Source organism: Camelus bactrianus, chromosome 12, assembly GCF_048773025.1.
Source record: "Camelus bactrianus isolate YW-2024 breed Bactrian camel chromosome 12, ASM4877302v1, whole genome shotgun sequence".
Lineage (NCBI taxonomy): Eukaryota > Metazoa > Chordata > Mammalia > Artiodactyla > Camelidae > Camelus > Camelus bactrianus.
Window position 1 is genome coordinate 25,331,552 of NC_133550.1, and position 20,098 is coordinate 25,351,649.

Consider the following 20,098-nt stretch of genomic DNA (forward strand, 5'->3'; position numbering starts at 1 on the left):
AACAGTGAAATAACAGATGTGAAAATGAACAGAAATTCTAGAGCTGAGAAACACAGTAACCCAGATTAATAAATCAGTGGATGGTTTTAACATCAGATTAGACACAGCTAAAGAGTGAATTATCAAAATGGAAGGCAAACCAGAAGACAGTAATCAAAATGCAACATGGAACAACAAAAGAATAGAAAACATGAAGAGAAAAGTAAGATACAGACAACATAGATATTTACATACTAATTAAACTCCCAGAAAAAAATTGATGGAAAAGAAAGTAGAGACAATATCTACATAAAGACTGAAATTTTATCAGAGTTTATGAAAAACATCACACAATTCAAGTCCACAAAATTTCCAGGCAGAATATATTTTTAAAATCCTTATCTAGACACATTATAGTGAAGCTGTAGAAAATTAAAAGCATCTGGAGAAAGAAAGCAACATTCATTCAAAGTAGTGATAGGTTGACAGTAAACTCATTCAGCAGGAGCAGGGAAGCCACAAGAAATTCCAGTGATATCTTAAGTGTACTGAAGGAAAATATCTGCCAACCAGAAAAAATACCTTTCATAAATGAAGGTGAAATAAAAGACATTTTTAAATCATCAAAAACAGTTCACCTCCTGCAAACGCATGCTAAAAAGAATTTCCAAAGGGTGCAGTTAAAAATATAAGGAATAGAGAGATCAAAGAATGTAATAAATATATGGGTAAAGCTAAATTAATACTAACAATAACTAATGTCTTGTATTTAAATGTATACTAATATTTATATATATCCTATGTAAATCCTATATAAAATATTATAAAAATAGTATATAAATCAGGAAAAGTAAATGGTTTTAAGGTATTCTAAACTCAGTACATTGTCTAGGAAAAGGATGGAGCTATTTTACATTAGACTTTGATAAGCAAAGGTGGAATATAACCTAATTGTAGAAAATAAATGTGGAAGATAAATTTAAAAGCTCTTAGGACATAACATAGAACACTACCTTTGTGGCCATGAGATAGGAAAATATTCCTATACAGATGCAAAAAGCACTGATTATAAAGGAAAGGATTGGTAAGTTGATTGCATTAAAACCAGAGACTGTTCATCTAGACACAATAGGAAGAGGGGAAAGGCCAGGGCATAGAGTGGGAAAAGATACTTGCAACACATAACTAACAAAAGACATATCCACATTAAATCAGTAAGAGGAACTCATCACCCAATAGAAGATCGAACAAGAGATGTAAACTGTTTCCAAGAGAGAAAATCTGCATTGCCTTAAACATATGATACTGTGCTCAATCTCAGCCATCAGAGAAATGCATATGGAAACCACAATGAGATACCACTACACACCCAACACAAGGGTTTAAATTTTTAGAACTGACAATACCAACTTTTGAGGATTTGGGGTGAGAGGAACTCCTGCTGTGCTGGTGGGAATGCACATTAGAACAGTGATTTTAGGTAACAGTCTGTCATACCCAGTAAGCAGCAATTCTACTCAAGTATGTGTGGCCCAGCAGCAGTGTGTTCACAGCAGTATCATTCATAGTGGCCCCCAAACCAGAAATAAGTCATCTGTCAACAGTAAGAGGGATGAACTATGATATATTATTTTTACAATGAATATGCAACAATGAAATACTGTACTCACAAGAAATGAATAAATCTTACTACATAGAGTTGAACAAAAGAAGCAAGACAAAAATCATACATGCTATAGGATTCCATTTATATGGTTAAAAAGGGCAAAACCGACACATGTTAGAAGTCAGGATAGTGGCTACCTTTGAGGAGGAGGAAAGTGCGCGTGGTGATTGGGAGATGCTTAAGACACTAATAGTGTACCGTATTTCTTGATGTAGAGAGTGTGTTCACTTCACAGAGCTGCACACTCATGGTCCGTGCATTTTTCCATATGTAATTTCACTTGCATGAAAAAGATCCTTTAAAATAGAAAATGTGATTGAGAGAGTACCCACTGACCCATGAGATTTATAAGAACTCAAAATACGAAGTGATAGCCTCCTTCGGGTCATTTTGAAGAAAGCCTCTCCTCATATTGCTGATATGGGATATTGTTTACCCATCTCTCTCCCCTGACAGACTCTGACCTCTTGAGGGCAGAGCCTGTGTCCCCGTCCTTGCCTGGCAGAGTGGTTTCCCCCTGAGGGTTTGTGGGATGCACGAGATGACTGTAGTAACACGAGGAACGCGTGCTTGTTCCCAGGTTAAGAAAACAACGGAGGCCACCTTGCAGACGATACAAGATATGGTCACCATCGAGGACTACGACGTCTCTGAGTGCTTCCAGCACAGTCGCTCCACAGAGTCTGTGAAGTCCACCGTGTCTGAGACCTACCTGAGTAAGCCCAGCATCGCCAAGAGGAGGGCGAACCAGCAGGAGACCGAGCAGTTCTACTTCATGGTGCGCCTGCTGCTCCCCCAGCACGCCCGGGGCTCCGATCTGGGGGCCCCAAACACTGCTTCCAGATCGGAATCACCTGGGGCTCTTTATTAAAATCCAGACTCCAGTCTCCCCTCAGAGCTCCAGTTCAGTGAGTCTGGGATAGGGTTTAGGAGATAGTACTTTTTTTTTCCTTAAATTTTGACAGTGTATTTTATTTAACCCAATACATCAAAATACTATCCTTTGAACAGGTCATCAATATGACAGTTACTTTTTAACACCTTTATTGTGGTATGATTCCTGTACAGTAAACTACACATATTTCACATGTACAATTTGATGAATTTTGATAGATGTGTACACCAACGAAACCACACCACAAGATAGCTTACATTTCCATCAAGGAGGTGGTAGGTTTTTTAAAAGCTTCTCAGGTAATTCTGATACACAGACACATTTAAAGATGACTGCTCTAAAACTGAAGTTTTAAAGTGTAATGAACATGCACGTCACCAGGAGATCTTGTTAAGATGTAGTTTCTGATTCCAGTAGGTCTGGGGAGGGAGTCTGCACCTCTGGTCAGTTGATGCTGCAGGTCAGCATCAGACCACACTCTGAGTTGCAAGTTTCCAGGATTTAGAAGCTAAAAATGGTGGGATTTTAAATAACCTATAGGAAGTTCCATGACATGGAGCCATCTTTAAAAAAGGTAAAATGGTATCTTTCCTTTCCTTTTGCAGAAACTCAGAGAGTATTTGGAGGGTAGCAATCTCATCACAAAACTTCAAGCCAAACATGACTTGTTGCAGAGGACCCTTGGAGAAGGTCAGTCAATTGACGTATGTCGGGGGATGACCTGGATTATATGTTATGTCTTGTGTGTGTTCCACGAAGATTCTGAACCACAGATTGGTGCTGGCAGAAGCAGAGAACACTACAGGTTTAGATCTGGCTTTATCTGTGTCTGTAATAATCACGTTCTCCCTGGAACTGTTTTCTTTATAAGCTTGGTGCTAACCTTGAGGAAGAACAGTGAAATCTAGGGAGGCTGAAAAGCCAGGAACGAGCTCCAGAGGAAGGATCTTCAGGGCACAGTGCCCCTAAGAACAGAGAAGTTGGAAGGAGCTGTACCTGCTCCCACGGGCAGACCACACCCACCACCCCCAAGTCACTTCCTTTCCTTGTTGGACTTCCCTACCCTTCCAGCTCCACTTTGTTTAAGTGGGCTGGTGTTTGTTGTCCCGGCTAGTGCCTTTTTGGGCCCTAGAAACCAGTTAAACCAGTTTGGGAGATCCACCCCTCCTCCCCCCCACCCCCCACCCCCGCCGCCCCGCCAACCCGCTTTCAGTAGGCGTTGGTTTTAGTTGAGAAACAATCTAATTCTGTTAAGCATATTGCTTTATCTAATAATCACAGAAACAACAATAGCTACCACTTACACAAGGCTTTCTTTGTGCCACACATTGTTCTGAGCTGCGTATTTAGCTGGGCACTATTAATTTCCCCATTGGTGGAAAACTGAGGAGAGAAAAAGGGATTATAGGCAAAAGGGACATCACCGATGGTACTGTTTCTCTTTTCATCTTCATGAAATTTAAAAGGAAAAAAGATAAACACAAGCAAAGTGCCTGTCCTAAGTAGTTCATAGTCTGTAGCACATTTAATTAGCTTTTATTCACATTGGATCTTGCTGGAAGTTATAAAAAGGGGAAGAGAATACAGATGGGAGAGGAAAATGAGGGGACTGAGTGAGTGAATAACTCTGGCCAAAAAGAGTTTGCTCTCTTGACCTAAACTCTTGCCTCCTGCCATTTCCTTACCCATAAAGCAGTGTTTCCATCACCTTATCTTCTGTTTCCTCCAAAGAACCTATTATCCTCAGGGAGTGTCCACATGGAGAAAGGTCATCATAACCTGAAACTCCACATATTGCAGTTAGGATGCCAGACTCTGAGATAAAAGGCCGATTTCACTTAGAAAAAAAATTAGCATTTAAAGTCCTAAAAAGTGTCTTGAAAAGTAAAGTAACCCAATACAGTGTACAAACCTTCATTAGATTGTGAATCAGAAAGCAAAAGTGATCAAATGCTTTTTAGGGACAGTTGGGGAAATTTAAATATTGGCTGTATATATATGATTTTTTCCTGAACTAGGAAAAAAGATCTGTATAAGAGGGAAAGAGAATGAAATAAAGCCATTATAGCAGTATGTTAACAATTGGGAAATCTAAGTGAAGAGTATATGAGTGTTCCCTGCACTAGTCTTTCGATTCTTCTGTAACAGAAATTAGAATTTATTAAAAAAAAAAAAAAGAAAGAAAAGCTCCTTTTAAAATTTGAATAGTTGTCTTCCCTTAGCAATTGTCTCTTTTTTTTTTCTTTTTTCTTCTCATAATATCATGTAAAGTCTTTTTTTTCTTTTTTCCATTTTTCAAGAATGCCTGATATTTCAGTGATGTTCCAAGGTCAGTTTCCAGCCCCAAAGCATAAATTATCTTAAGTGCAGATAAATGCTTACAGGCACCAAGTCCTTCCCTACAGGACTGGAGATGCCGCTTTAGAGATTGTGAGTTGGAGGGAATTCAGCAGTGGGTGAATTCATTCTTGGCACTGCATGCAGAAACGCGTTAATACGCTTGGGGTCACATTCTGAAACTTAGATGGTACTTATTCTGCATAGATTCCCTTACACGTCCTGGAGAGAAAGCCCCAACGGTTGATATTATTTTACATGCCATTATTGGATGGGGCTATATTTTAGACAGTTCGCTCAGTCCATGCGCCAGATTCCATCTTGAGCTGCTGACCTATATCTAAAGCTGAATTAACACTTCGTGAACACTATGCCAAGATTTCTTTCTTTTTTTTTTTTTTTAACGATTTTTTTTTCTCTTTCTTCTTTATGGAGGGGAGGTAATTGGGTTTCTTTACTTATATTTGGAGGAGGTACTGGGGATTGAACCCAGGACCTCGTGCATGCTAAGCATGCACTCTGCCGCTTGAGCTATACCCTCCCCTTCTATGCCAGGATTTCTTTATCTTGCAATTTCTCTCAGTGGTTTCTGGTGTCCTAGTGACACAAGCTGTGTTCAGATGTACCAGGCATTCACGGGACTGGAATTATTCTACATAAGAAAACGGATGCTTCTCCTCTGGTGGCAGTAGACACACACTGGTTGCAGACCTCTCTGCTCCCCAGCCCTGCCCCACGTGCAGGCTTGGCAGCTCTGCCCAGTTGAAAAGCTGAGCATGGAAGACATGCCCCACCTTTTAGCTTGGCCATTGTAAGCCCGTTGGCTTTCCATGCAAGCCTGTTTGCATTAATAGGTTTACACCAAAGGAGACCAGGAAAGTTAATGGCGCCTGTCCCACAGTGAGATTATCCAATGGTGAGTCCTTATGAAGGGATCCAACTCAGCGTTTGGCTAAATAAGGTTAATAGCGCAGGATTAAACGGTGTGTTTAGGGCCAGTCCTGACTTTTTATATAGAAATCACATCTCTGAGTTATTACTAGGCTCACTGCTACAAAAACTGCCTTCATAGTTAAAACAAATAGAGCCTAACCCGGGGATTTAGCCGTTGATCGTACACAGCTGAGACTGTAACTACAGACATGTGTTTGGCCTGTCTTACTGCTCGCTTTTGGCAGGCTACCAGTGGCCCAGTAAGTCCTTTGATTTACAACATCGCGAAGCAGCTAGACTGGGCTCTTAAAGTGGCACTGTCAAAATTCGGAATTCCAAATCATAGAAACACATAGCACATTGTTAAAGTCGTCATCATCTCCATCCTTCTGCAACACCACTGTATCATTTTGTGATGTCATTTGCTTTTAAATGTGAGAAGTTAAATCGAGCACGGTAAATGAGCTATATGTCTGTAAAAGCTGAGGCACCGAAATTTTTTTCTTTTTCAATAATGAGCCTTAGTGTTCACGCTGGCTTCTTTGTGTGCAGCATTTGGAGTTATGGGGGTGTCAATATCAGTGTAATTTTTGCTAAACATAGAAAATCTAACATGGGAAGCTGAGTCCCATGTTATATTATTTCTAGCCCTGGGCATGAGGTTTCTGACAAAGGAATTAAATAGATTATCCTCACTCAATCCATTGTCAGTCTTTCAGTAAGGGTACAAATATACTTTCAAAAGAAGCTGATTGTGAGCTAATTATGTTTTTCAGAAAAGCACTGCGGTAGTTGGTATTATTTTTAAGGAAGAGAAAGGACTGGAAAGTAATGCCAAGAGTTCTTATCAATCATTCATTAGGGACAAAATCCAGGGTGCCTGTATTTGGTTTGAGCTGTGCACACTTTAAATATTTTATCTGGTTTCAGGACTCAAGTTGCCACCAAACTATATTTTGGTTTTCCCTTTGACTCTGTGGACATAAAATACATTTGGGCATAGAAAATAACTCACTTCCTAATTCTCAAGTAAAATTTTAAGAGTGGTCAAAATAGGTGTTTGTACTAAGAACGAGATAATCGCAGGTCATGAGTCGGTTTTTTTCCTTCCAAATGGCTTGTACTGGGGTGGGAGGAGCTGTCTGTTGTTTTTAATAATTAAGTAGCCTTCCACAGAAAGTGAAATCTAATCCTCAGACCACTGGAAGCTTTCACATTTCTCTGGGAAGCAGACTCTTCTAAGCTTGTGTGTTATTGATCTATTAATGATGATACTGATTAAAAAGTAAAACCTCACTCATCAGTTAAGACACACTCAGTACTATTAGCAGAAAAAAACGATGGGTGTGGTGGTGGCGGTTAGGCTATGAATGATAGTTCTTGCAAAGCTTGCTCTTGGTTCATTAATCAAAATGTATCTTTTAAAGGTTTTTAATTTTTATCAAATACTATTAACCATGGATGGATGGAGCAAATTGATTTTAAGCCATTTTATAGATGATCTTTTTCTAAATCTAGAGAATATTTGGTCGGGATATTTTAACAAAAATAGCAAAATTTCCAAGTTGTAAAGCGTTTAATTTCTAAAGAATTATCATTGACATCTTTTTCATAGAATCACTTGAAAGTTATTAACCTCTGTGATTCCGCTTTGTTATCGATATTTATTAAATCTGTTTAATAATCTATTTACTTTATTAAATCTTCAGTATTTTGTATTTAGCTTTAGCCATATGAGGCAGACAGATGTGTAAACTTGTCCCTACCTGTCTTCTAGGATCTTTCAGAGTGTTTGCTGGGTGTAAAAGAAAGACTTACATTTTACAGTATGTTATTTGGCAGCTTAGGTGTAGAATTAAAGGAAACCTGTACCAGACCTGCCACATACTAACATTGTGACCATGGGCAAGTCACTTGCTCTCTGTATGTTCAGTCTCTTCTGTAAAATAAAAATAGTAATAGTATCTACTTCATAAAGTTGTAGTGAAAATTGTGAGTTACCATATAGAAAGTGCTTAGAACAGTGTCCAATAAATGTTAGACACCATTGATGTTTTTATTCTTGTTACAAACACATATGTTTTATGTCATACTTGCATGTTGTAATAAAGCGTGCAACGTGACAGAATACAGTACAGCACAGGCCAGCTATTTTGTCTGCCCTTAATCCTTTATTCACTTCACTGACTCACCTGGGTGACCTCAGCTAGGTCCCGTGGCCCCAGCACAGCCTAAAGGGGAGCAACTCTTAAATCTTAATCTCCAGCCCTGTCTTCTGTCTGTGCTTTAACCCTGTAGAGCTGGCTTCCTGCAGAAGGATATCCTGTAAGACACCACCTTCAGCTCACTTTCTGCCCCCTCCACTTTCTAATAGACCTTCTCTGCCACTTAGGAATAGCTATAAAATCTTCTGGTGATCTGCGTCCACCGTCTCTTTTCTTGTCCCCCAAAGTAGCAGAAGTCCAGCAAAAGGAAGGGACTTAGAGTTAAATGATAAGCAGAACTGGGGAGCAGAATCAAAATCGGACTCTTCTCTACCCCGGCCCCAACTCCACGTCATGGCCAAGGACTGATTCTGCCACGATGTACAGTGGCCTGGATCTGGGTTGAGAAAGGTATTCTCTGCTGTGAACTTTTGCCCCCTGTTTAGTAAACAGATACTAGTCAAATACTTTATGATACTTGTTATTCAAAAGTAGAGGATAGAGTAAAAGGCTGTTGCAGCCTGAAGGCGTTCACTGACCCTTCCCAACAAGTCAGCTCTCTCGACAATTGTTTCATTGGTCTTGTCCCGCAAGTCTGAGTCACAGCATTGTGAAATGATGGGCTGGTCTCACCTGTTTGTGCTGCCGCATGACCGACCCTTCTCTGCCGGCTGTATTTTCAAGCTGTTGCAGGACCCTATCATCATTTTGCAAACAGGCCATTTGAATGGTTCAACTCTTCCGCACCCGTTCCTGCTGCTCCACCCTAAATATAAGAACAAACAGCAACCAGAGACACATTCAAACTTGAAATTAGCTTAGATTGTAGGAGCACCACATAAATATCAAGCTGTTGTTTTAAAACAAGTCAAGAAGCACGAATGTATAAGAACCTCGTGTTTTAAAAGACAGAATTCTGTGAAAGCTTACAAGTTGGTGGAATGTAGCATAATTTAATGTCCTTGCACTTTAATATTTGCAGATGTCATTTCTGATTGTAAAATGCAACTTCTCTCCCTGATTTCATTTTATGGAAAGAATACAAATTTAATCTAAAGGAAATAGAGTTCTCGTAACTCTACTTGACTCCCTAACTTCTCCCCTACCAGTATCCATCAAGACAAAAAGAATAACTAACATGCAAATCTTGGATGTTTTTTATTTGTGTTTCATCTTTGAACTCATAGTTAAGATCAAGCAGCTAATTCTTGTTTTAAAAAAATTAAAATTTAAAAGCATTAAACTCCTGCCTCAAATACCAAGTGAAATATGTTTCTCTCATCTGTGGAATTTATTAAATTTTATGTATAGAGTTTATTCAACATTTATTTTGAATTTTTTGTCTATATGCTATCTTCATGCTCTCCACCATAAAACATGTAAGTTATTATAAACTCAGCATCTTAAGGGACAGAAGATTGCCGAATGCATTCCACTGATTCCATTCAGTTTACTTATTTTAATTTTTTTTCCCTACAGGTCATAGAGCTGAATATATGACTACAAGGTAAGAAAATATTTGATCATAATTCATATTGTGCCTCATTGTCTTTTTAACAAGAAGCAATCCCTTAAATGCTGCGGGAGTGAACATATTTTGTTAATGAACATGGGAGATAGTTTTGGCGTGACAGAACAGCAACATGAAGTGCTTGGGGTTCTCACAAAACCACATTTGCTCTGGCATATCTGAGGGTTTCCCATTGGAATTGTAAAGCTCTTTAATGAGCAACCTCAGTTTAAAAAAAAGAAAAAGAAAAATTAAATCAGTTTGGTTTATCTAATCTAAAACACTTTTAAGTTTCTATAAGACTTTGGATTTGATAATTTAATTAACAAGCAATATTATGTGCTTATCTCCTGTGTCTGGTTAGTTCTTGCTCTTTCTTGTGTGTCCTATAAAAAACTCAAGCTATACTGAATACTGAGGATTTTAGCTCTGCCTCTGATTTACTTTAAAATTTTAACTTTTTAATGCCTAGAACCATATTACACTTTCTTTTCTTCTACCCCCCCTTTTTTTTTTACATTTTGTCTTTTTTTTTGGTTTCCCCTGCCCCGCCTTTTTTTTTTTTTTTTTTTTTTTTTTATTCTTGGAAGAATTCTCGAGCCACTGCTTAGAAGGAAAAGCCTTTATGGAAGCAGATTCTGATTTGGGTTAGGGAAAGTTTGTGGCAACTTTTATTTCTCTATGTCAACATTTGTGCAATAGCCAGAAATTATTCTAATTGACATAGCAAGATTTTTTACTTTTAATGTTGAGTTCTCTCATGGGGAGGGTATAGCTCAGTGATTTAGCATGCACAGGGTCCTAGGTTCAATCCCCAGTACCTCCATTAAGATAAATAAAAACCTAATTACCTCCCCCCAAAAAAATTTTTAAAGATTGAAAAAAAAATTTTTTTGGTTTAAAAAATAAAGTTGAGTTCTCTCTGAAGTCAGAGGTGTTTAGAACACTGATGTGTCTGTTGCAGTAATTGGCAAGTTGATTTTAAGATTCTATAATGTTCCTGCTAGACAATTTATCCAAAAGGAAACCCCTCTTCTTAGTGAACCAGCTAGAAAGATACATTTACGGACTTGTCTAAACTTTACAGAAATACTGAGGTTTTTCTTCTGTATGTCAGTGACAAAGGGGCATATTACTTGTGCATGGTAATATGCATCTTTTTTTACATATAGTGTCCCTTTGCACTATCAACTATTTTGCCTGTTGTTTCTAAATTATAATTAATGTAAGGCACTTTGTTTGAAGATTTTTTTTTTAAAGGAAGGAGTGCAAATATATAAATTTGCAATGAGAGCTGTAATTGCCAAACAGACTTGATATTCACATCATCCAGGCTGCTACTTCCTCTCATCCACATGAGCATCTACATAGGAAGCCAGATTATCCAGAAGCTGTGTAGCAGGCGCACCACCAGAACGAGTCATACAATCCAAATGCTGAACGGGTCTGTTCACCTGAGGTGTACGTGGTAGAGCCAAAACCATCAGCACCCCAGCTGCCTGCTAAGCTACCTCTGCCATGGAATGTAGCTTGATAAGCACTCAGGCAGTTTATTTTAATCTCAGGTCCCTCTCACAGCTTTGGTATCTTCACATGGGCCTCATACCTTAGATGTGTCCAGAGAGGCAATTTTCAGGCTTTAGGTAGAAGACGCAAACGATGCCCCTCCATCAGCCCCAGCCAAGAGTCACTCTGCATCTCTCAGTGACGCAGGAATAATTATCCAGTGCCACTGGGGGCTTTGGCTCCAGCTCCAAGATCTGCTTGTCCCACGAATCAGTAACCAAACAAAGTGAGCCTGTGTTCCTATCCCCTTGGCTCCATTTGCTGTTCCAGATAGCACCAGATGTGAAGTTCTTTTGGACCTTGTCATAATAGCCACATTTTCTAGTTTCTCTGTTTGGTGCTTTGTGACCTTGGGACACTGCTGACCCTGGAGGGTCTGCCCCATCCCTAGAGATGGTAAAGGACTTGCTTATAAGTGTGGCTTTTTAACACAAAGCAACCAATCCTGAGCCTGTACCCTCAGCCACCTCCTTTATCAGGCCTTCACACTCAAGGCCAATTCCCCTTCCCCAATCATCCAAAGGCCAGGTACCAGAAAACTAGGGACAGTGCTCATGCCCCAGAGCCCACCAAAATTATTCAAACCGGCTAACCCTCAACCTGCTTACCCTGCCTTGCCTGTTCCTTCCCATGATAACCCCAGCAAAGGCTCTTGCCCACATTTTCCCTCACTCCCTCTGCCTCCTGACCAGTGGCCCTGCTGCTTGTCCATGTAGCAGCATGCCTTCTCCTCCTGGGAACTGTGAGTAACACATGATCTTTTCCATGGCAACTGATCTGTTGGCCTCACCATACGTGAATTAAAAAAAAAAAAAAAGTTCTATATTTTAAAACACTTGTAAAATAATGAAAAGAGTAGATGAAATCAGGCACATACGGTTAAATTCCTGGGTGGGCAGGTTTCTGGTTTTGTTTATGGTTTTGTTTTTACTTTAATACCTGCCAGATCCTTTCCTCTCTGAGTGGCACAGAAATCAGTATAGAAAAGAGATTTCAGGAATTTCAGCAGTAGCAGATTACGACTTGGTGGAATTTTCCGTATTTGCTTCTAAACACTTGCGAAGGCTCCTTTTCACCTCTCCAGCACTGTGAGCCTTAGTCATTGTAGCTGTACACCCCATTAGTCATATAAGCCCATCTGCTGGGAGTCTTAGAATCTGGTGGTGGAAGGCTGTATCAGCAGGTTTGTTCCCCTGGTTCTTTGATTGCTGTGGCAATATCTTACGAAGCTAGTTGCCAGGCTTCCACGTAAAGGGCTTTTGTTTCTAAACTGGTCTTCCTGAACTTCAGTGAACTAAAAAAGGTAAGTCTTCCGAGAGAGTCTGCAGCTTAATGAGGGGCTTTACCTGATGTCCAAGTGTGGTGAACGTTCTTATACAAGGCTTCCGATTAAGGAGGAGTTTAAATCGAAATGTCCAGAGAGAGGTCTTGGGACTCTTCTACCATATGTTCCATTCAGCACAGTTGTAGAAGCTGAGTCACATAATCTAGGCCCTCTTCGCTCTAAAGGGAGAGGACAGGAGAGGTTCCCTGTCACCAGTTACAGAGCAAGAGGATGCAGGGTTTCTAAATATAGTGCACAGTACACAGGATGTGCATAGGCCAGAGAGACTGACTGACTCTGTGCATCCTAACGCTCTCTAAATAGTGAGGTGGTGAGCTAGTTTGTTTTAAAGAAATAGCAATTCATGTGAGCCAAGACCTACTGCCCCCAGAAATAGCGTTGAAACAAAACTCTGTTTTTCACCTGTGACCCATTAATAGCTGCTTTTTGCATAAAATAAAATCCCGTGAATACCTGATGAATATTGAACAGATGTAATGAAGAACTACGTTGTAACTATAAAAAATGTTTAGTTTCTCATGTTGGGACCCATCAGGGCCCTTATTTTTATGATCTCTTGTGTCTCCTTTGTGACGTGTAAGGCAGATAACACAGATCTTGGTTTGTAATGCTTGGCCAAATAGCTCACAGTTCCCTTTGGTGATGCTCACCATTTTTAAAACAAACTAGCAAAATAAATGTCAGCCAGAACACACAAGAAAAGAACAGTCTGACTGAATAGCTAATATGGATTTGGATGCATACGTGAAGGTGACTAAACGGGAAAGAGGAAGGACTGTTTTCCTCTGAGGTGGGGGCTGGAGGGGAGGAGGAACACAAGGATTCCTGTGTTTTGTAATTTTGATGTGACCTATGGCTGTTTCATTTATTGTTTGATTTCTGCCATGCTCAGTAATTATATTCCCTCCCTTAGGCCTCCAAACGTTCCCCCTAAGCCCCAGAAACACAGGAAGTCCAGACCCCGCTCACAGTATAATGCTAAGTTGTTTAATGGGGATTTGGAAACATTCATCAAGGTACTGGCACCAGCCATCTGGGTGGCTGATCTCCACGCTTCTTACTATAATGGTCTCAGCCTCTCATAAAAGGAGGCAGGTCATTATGTCCAAGTCTGTCCTGGGGCTCTTTGCTTTCCCAGAAAATCAATATAATATTTCCTGAAGTCAGAGAGGAAAGAATATTTGGTTTGAGTGCCTTCAGAAGAAGGAATAAATGTGGGTATTATTATGCTGGCAAAAGAGAAAGCCCTCTTTCTTAAAAAAAAAAAAAAAAGAGCCATATTTTGTGCAAAAAGGAAGAGAGCTACCTGATAAACTGTATCATTTCTACTCATGCAAATGAGATGGCACAAAATAGATCTTTAAAGCCCATTGTCAGGCGAGCTCTAAATTGCAGCCAGTTGTGATTTCCTATGACTTGAGGAATTCATTATATTGGATAAATTGTAAGACCCTGTGGTCTGTATCTTGTATCTCTGCTGTGTTTACTCTGTCTTCTTTTTCATCCTGTATTTCTGATAACGCTTCTAGCCGAGGACGAAGGAATTCACACGCGAGACACCAGGTACAGTGCTCGAGGGAAGTGAGGGCACAGCCTCTTTCGCTCTTGGTATCATTTTCAAGTCACAGTCATGCTTGGCTTTAATTAGGTTTTTTAAGGTCTTTAAAAGAAAAGTGTTTGCCGTTGGAAATAAGACAGGCTTATAAATAGGCTTTATTTACAAAAGAGTTATAGAAATCAAACACTGATTTAAGAGGGGTAGTCCTCTAGTAAAACTGGGCAAACTCTTAGTTTTTATGTTATGCATTTGGCAAACGTACCCAACTGGGGTCAGGGACTTCTGTTAAGGAAAGTCAGTGTTATATACCAAATGCACATTTAATATTGAATTTTGGACCTTCACATAAGTTACACAAAAAAAGAGAAGAACTTGCTCTTTAATAGCTAATACTTTATGACATGGGATGCCGTGTTTCTGAAGACTAAAGTTATATAGGAAACAACATCCTTTATAACCTCCCTTAATAATATGTTACAGAGGTCTTACTAGCTTTAAAGACGGATCTTTTATTATTTATGCACTAATGGTTAAAAAATGTGTGTGTGTGCACACACATGGATGGACAGATAGACATACACATACGGACACACGTACATAGAGATAGAGATTAAAAACCTCTGGCAGCCTTAAAAATGAGCCCTCACCTTGGATTTAAGTGAGAAGCCACCGGACAAGCTAAAGAGCAATCACAAATCCATTGCCATTAGCCTTAAACCCAGAAGAGCCTTATTGGCTCTAATTTAATATAAAATTATTGTCAAATTTGATTATCTAATTTCCCAGCCCAGGGCTTAACAAGCACGGGCAAATTAGATGGAAAGAAGGGAATGATAAAATGAAAGCACTGAGATGTGCAGCTGATGGCCTGGCAGAGAAAGAGCAGCTAGAAAAGCTCCAAGAAGCAGGCTATGGTTCCATTATGTTTGATAACACAGTACACGAGTGACTGCTTAAGGTGATAGGGAAGCACATGTTTTGAAAAGATGTTTCATTAAGAACAGTTAAAGGAATATAAAAATAGATTTAGAAAACAAATTTCTTCTGTATAGCACAGGGAACTATAACCAATATGTGGTAATAACCTTTAGTGAAAGAGAATATGAAGGGGGAGGGTGTAGCTCAGTGGTAGAGCATGTGCTAAGCATGCACAGGTCCTGGGTTCCATCCCCAGTGCCGCCGTCAAACTAAATAGATAAATAAACCCAATTACCTCCCTCCCTGCAAAAAAAAACAAAAAACAAAAAAAAACAAATATATGTATGTGTATGCATGACTGGGACATTGTGCTGTCCCAGAAACTGACACACTGTAACTGACTGTATTTCAAAAAAAAAAAAAAAAAAAAAACAAACAGTTAAAGGAAGCCAAATTTGGGCACCAAAGAAGGAGTAAACCAGTTATCATAGAATATTCACGTATGTGAGCTCCTCTTTGTCCCAGGCTAATATATTAAAGAATCTTTCTCTACACTTCTGGGAAGTGCTCAGTCAGTTGAGGTCCCCACAGTGTCGCTGAGAGATAGCAGGAGCAGAACCATTTTCCCTCTGTGTCCCACAGGGAAACTGAGACACCAAGGGGTTTGTTTGAATGGTCAATGGAGCACAGCCCATTGTTTTCAATTCTTGTAAAATATTTTCTACCAGAGCATCTGGCATCCTTGAAAATAAATTGAAAAACATGCACATTCATTACTTTTTGACTCCAGAATTTATTATATCTGAATGAAATACCAGTAGCTGAAAGATTAGCGATTACCTGAGTAAGTGTAAAGAAGAAAATATTTTTGAAATAATATGAAAACCTAAGACATTTTTATTTACAACCGTCCTAGTGCAAACATTTTCCTTTTAACAACCTTTTATTCTTTGTTTTTCTTTTTGTTTTAGTACTAAGTTCAAGCCGAGTTGCAACCTAATATTCTCCTTTTATCATTTACATTTAAGTATTTGTTGCTCTTTTAGATGACAGTGCTATAGGAATTGTTCATTATAAAGGTCACTTCACCTAAAACAGACTTGTGACGTAAAGAAAAATCCCCTCTCATATTCAGTAAGTTTTAATGTAATCACATTGCTGTTTTTGAACCAACTAGTCCACGCTGAAAAGAGTTTTTATTCTTAAGAACCTTCTTTAAGAAATTAATCAACTTTACGCTCCTAAAACAAATTGACTAATTACAGAAACTTAATACAAGCTCCAGAAATAACTGAACCATTAACTGGTTTATACACTGATTAGATTGTCTTAAAACCTACAATGAAACTATTCCTCGAGAAGTATATTACCTGCTCTAGAAATAGTGAAAATTTAGATCGCTGAACCACATTATTCCCACTTCTTAGGTTAGTGGACTCTGAACTGTTCTAATATGTTTAGAGAACCAAATTCTTCTTGTGTTTCAGAGTAAAATTCCTCATGAATTAGTACCTGATTTCAGCAAATCATTTTGAACCTCCATGTTTCCTTTACAGCTCTAATACATGAAAGAGCAGAGTCTTAAAAGTACATGAAAAATAACTCCATAGCCAGTAACCTTTCTTAACACCATGGAGTGCATGGCATTGATACATATTTAACTGTGACCTCAGCAGCTCCTTCATCTCCTTTGTCATCCTATAATGTCTTAAAAGATTTGCAGAATTCACATTTGTTCAGTAGAGTGCACTGACTCTTTTGCAAGATGGTGGGGAAAGAAGGCCAAGAAATGTTCCTTCCTAAGAAAATGAAGTCTTACGGGGTGCACATGGGCACCGTTTTTTCCTCAATCATTAAAACATGAAAAAATAAAAATGAAAAATCTGTAAAGATGAGTAAGTTCTGATGCAAACTAAATAAATACATGGCACATTATGAGCATCTACAAAGCAATTCTCGTATCACGCATTACACGGAAATGCATAAGCCCTTTTATGACCGTCATCGTCTAGATGTAACAGAGAGGATCCTGAGATGGCTGGAAGGTCATGTCTGGTAACTAACACGGTCATTTAGTACTAAGATGCTATGCTTAGAATACACAGCATTCTCTTCAGGTTCATGAGATTAATTACTTGTATAAATAACCTTTTTTTATTTAAATGAGTGATTTACGTATTCATTTTGGTATGTGAGCCTAAGTACAAGTAGAAGCGATGAATTAACTGTGACATCTTCAGGCACAGCAGAGTAAGCTGAAACATGATTGCCTTCAACGTATTTAATTTGGTTTGCCCCAGAACTGAAATGTAACTTTGGTTAAATATAATTTTATATTTGTTCCTTGTGGAATATTTTAGAGGGAGTGTATTTGGAAATGATCATCTAAAAGAGTAAAAGAAAATCACTCTTTAATTAGGGCTAAACTGTGAGGTTTGTTATCTTGTGTGATGTGCACCTCTCCTTTACGGTTAACTGGTCTCCATCTCTTTACCCAGGATTCAGGACAGATCATCCCCCTCATTGTGGAAAGCTGTATTCGGTTCATCAACCTCTATGGTAAGCCATGAACTACAACATCTTCTTATTTTAAAAAAAAAATTATGAGAAATATTTTAGTAAGCATGTCTTTCCTTTTAACACTTAATCGTTGGGGAAAGGGGCACCTGGAGGATATAATGGGACTGTTTATCCTTTTTCCCTTCTATTCTCTTTAGGTCTTCAGCATCAGGGGATTTTCAGAGTGTCTGGTTCCCAAGTGGAAGTCAATGATATTAAAAATTCATTTGAGAGAGGTAATTGCACATCTGTATCTATAAGCAAACCTTGTTAAAAAGTCATCCTTTTCGGTAGAGTGAAGTGGCAAACTCATTCTGTCTATCTCAAAACCTTTCACTGCATTTACTTCATTTGGGATGTTAGGAATCTATTTAGAATAGCTGAGAAATGAAGCCAAAATCATAAGGCTTTGTTATTGAGTCTAGAAAAGCAGATGAGTTTTGTATCCTGGTTTGGGACCGGCACTGATCATCCTCAGCACGTTGTCAAAGGTGGCGCATGAAAGGCAGGAACGGCCTGGGCCTGCACAGCAGGTGTTGGAGGTGACTCATCCCCGCTTCATGTCTGTTTCCTTTGTCAGGAACTCTCCTTCCTCTTATTACCATCCCCAAACTCCTTTCCTGTTGCCCGAGTTGGTGCCTTACTCTTGTTCCCACTTGGTTGCTGAATAAGTCCTCGTCAGCTGTTCGTCAGCACATTATGATTAGCAAAACCATACATCAGGCAGACCTAGAATCAGACCATCCTCTTTCATTTACTGATCACGTGATTTAGGTCAAGTTACTCATCTCTCAGTTTTCTCATCTACAGAATTCTAGGATTAGGGTGAGGATTGGGTATAATCCATGAAAGTGCCTAACTCTTTCGTGGTGGCTCGTAGCTATTCATGCTCTCCAATTATAATGATTCGTATTATGTCTACTTCTGGATATATCTGCTCTATCCCCCCTCTGCTCAGATGTCAAGCCAAGGATGCAGAGGGAGGGGCATCAAGGCTTGGACACAGGGCAGACTCTCTCTGTCCCATCCGCCCTGACCCAGACTTGGCACAGAGCCCTTGAAAGTTTGAAACCTTGGTTGAAGAGGTAAACTTGGAGCCAGACTGTTTTTCCTGTTCCAAATCCTCTGACTGATATGATGTATAGAGCAGAGCCGCCTCCCCGCTCAACAGCTAAGTGTTCCAAGTCTCTCGCATGGACCATATTCAGGATAAATGGAAATGGAGTAAAGCTTCAGATTCCTGTGCCAACCACCAAAGGCAAAATGCCTTATTATTTTTCTTTGGAAATTCCCCTGGTATTTATTGTTTGTTTGTGATCTCTTTGGGTAAGGCTTTTTCACAGTCGGCAAAAAAAAATATTTTGGTGAGTTCATGTTCAATGATTTCCTTCCTGAGAAGCAGAGAAAAAGGAACCACAGGTCCCTGAACATAAACTGGCTCAAGAGACACCCCCCCCCCCAAAAAAAAAGTTAAAATGCAATACACAGTTTTTGTGAACTTTAGAAGAGAAGAGCAGACCTCTGAATTAAAAAGTGGAATTCAGTTTAAGGCTATATATTATTTTGTACTTCTTAAGGATTTTATCTCAGTTTAATTCTCAGGGAGGTGGACTAGCCCGGACAGTCACCTAGTATTTTTAAAGTGCATACCAAAAAAAATCATATAATTTCATGTTTGTGAGATACTTTTTAAATTTCCACTTTTTATTCAAATTCCTTGGTACTGTTAAGGGTGCATTTTCAGATTCCTCTGTCTGATTTCGAAATCTCCCCTGCTGAACATGGCTTTCAAGTGTGCCGTGAACACCACTACACCACTCTGAGAAACATTTATTTAATTATATGTATTTATAGTTAGATGAATCCTATAATATTTCTTACAAATTTTGCTGATCCATATAGCATAGCCAGACAGGCCTATATTGTTTCTTTCTCCCAGTAGGATAAGAAACACAGAATGTTGTATTTGAATTCGTGTCAAAATAAGATGACAGATTTTAGCATTTAAAAAAAAAAAAGTTGGGTCAAATTATAAATCCCACAGTATTTTATTTTAAGATTTGGGTAATTTGTAAGGGATTATTTGGTAGCATAAGATCTAAAAAAAGCTTTATTTTAGCCAGCTATTTTTAAGTTAATCATGGGGTGGGATATCTAAACCAATTATTTTAATTTTAGTACCATGTAATCTTCCATAAAGTGTAATTAAAAGATACGTGTATATATAGAAATGTGTGTGTGAGTATAGAAACATATTTTTGTTCAGAGAAAAAAATGAGAAGCAATGTGCATGGAACTAATTTTTTTTGGTTTTTTTTTGTTTTTTTTTAGGCGAAAACCCTTTGGCTGATGACCAGAGTAACCATGATATTAACTCGGTTGCTGGCGTTCTGAAGCTCTATTTCCGTGGGCTGGAAAACCCCCTCTTTCCTAAGGAAAGATTTAATGATCTGATTTCTTGTATCAGTAAGTGGATTTTTTTTTTTTTTCTGATTCTTTTCCCACTAGAATTATTTCACTAACCAATTTCCTGGAAAAGGCAGTGGCCCCTCTCCACATATCCTCCCCCACCATCACCACCAAATTTCTAAGACCATTTGTTTTCTCTCTGGATCCAGCGTGAGTCAT

General features: G+C 39.0%; 1 protein-coding gene across 2 annotated transcripts in view; it reads left to right on the plus strand.

Annotated features, from left to right (window-relative positions):
- Positions 1–20,098, plus strand: part of SRGAP1 (SLIT-ROBO Rho GTPase activating protein 1) — a 249,611-nt gene that overhangs the window by 193,708 nt on the left and 35,805 nt on the right. Inside the window, exons 9-15 of one of the 2 annotated variants that reach the window (XM_074375061.1) lie at positions 2,226–2,423; positions 3,146–3,230; positions 9,494–9,521; positions 13,349–13,451; positions 17,410–17,470; positions 17,629–17,706; positions 19,802–19,936. In XM_074375061.1, coding sequence (XP_074231162.1) covers positions 2,226–2,423; positions 3,146–3,230; positions 9,494–9,521; positions 13,349–13,451; positions 17,410–17,470; positions 17,629–17,706; positions 19,802–19,936 — 688 coding nt within the window. Of the gene's footprint in view, positions 1–2,225; positions 2,424–3,145; positions 3,231–9,493; positions 9,522–13,348; positions 13,452–13,964; positions 13,999–17,409; positions 17,471–17,628; positions 17,707–19,801; positions 19,937–20,098 lie in introns of both variants that reach the window. The other variant, XM_074375062.1, reaches the window with a different exon arrangement.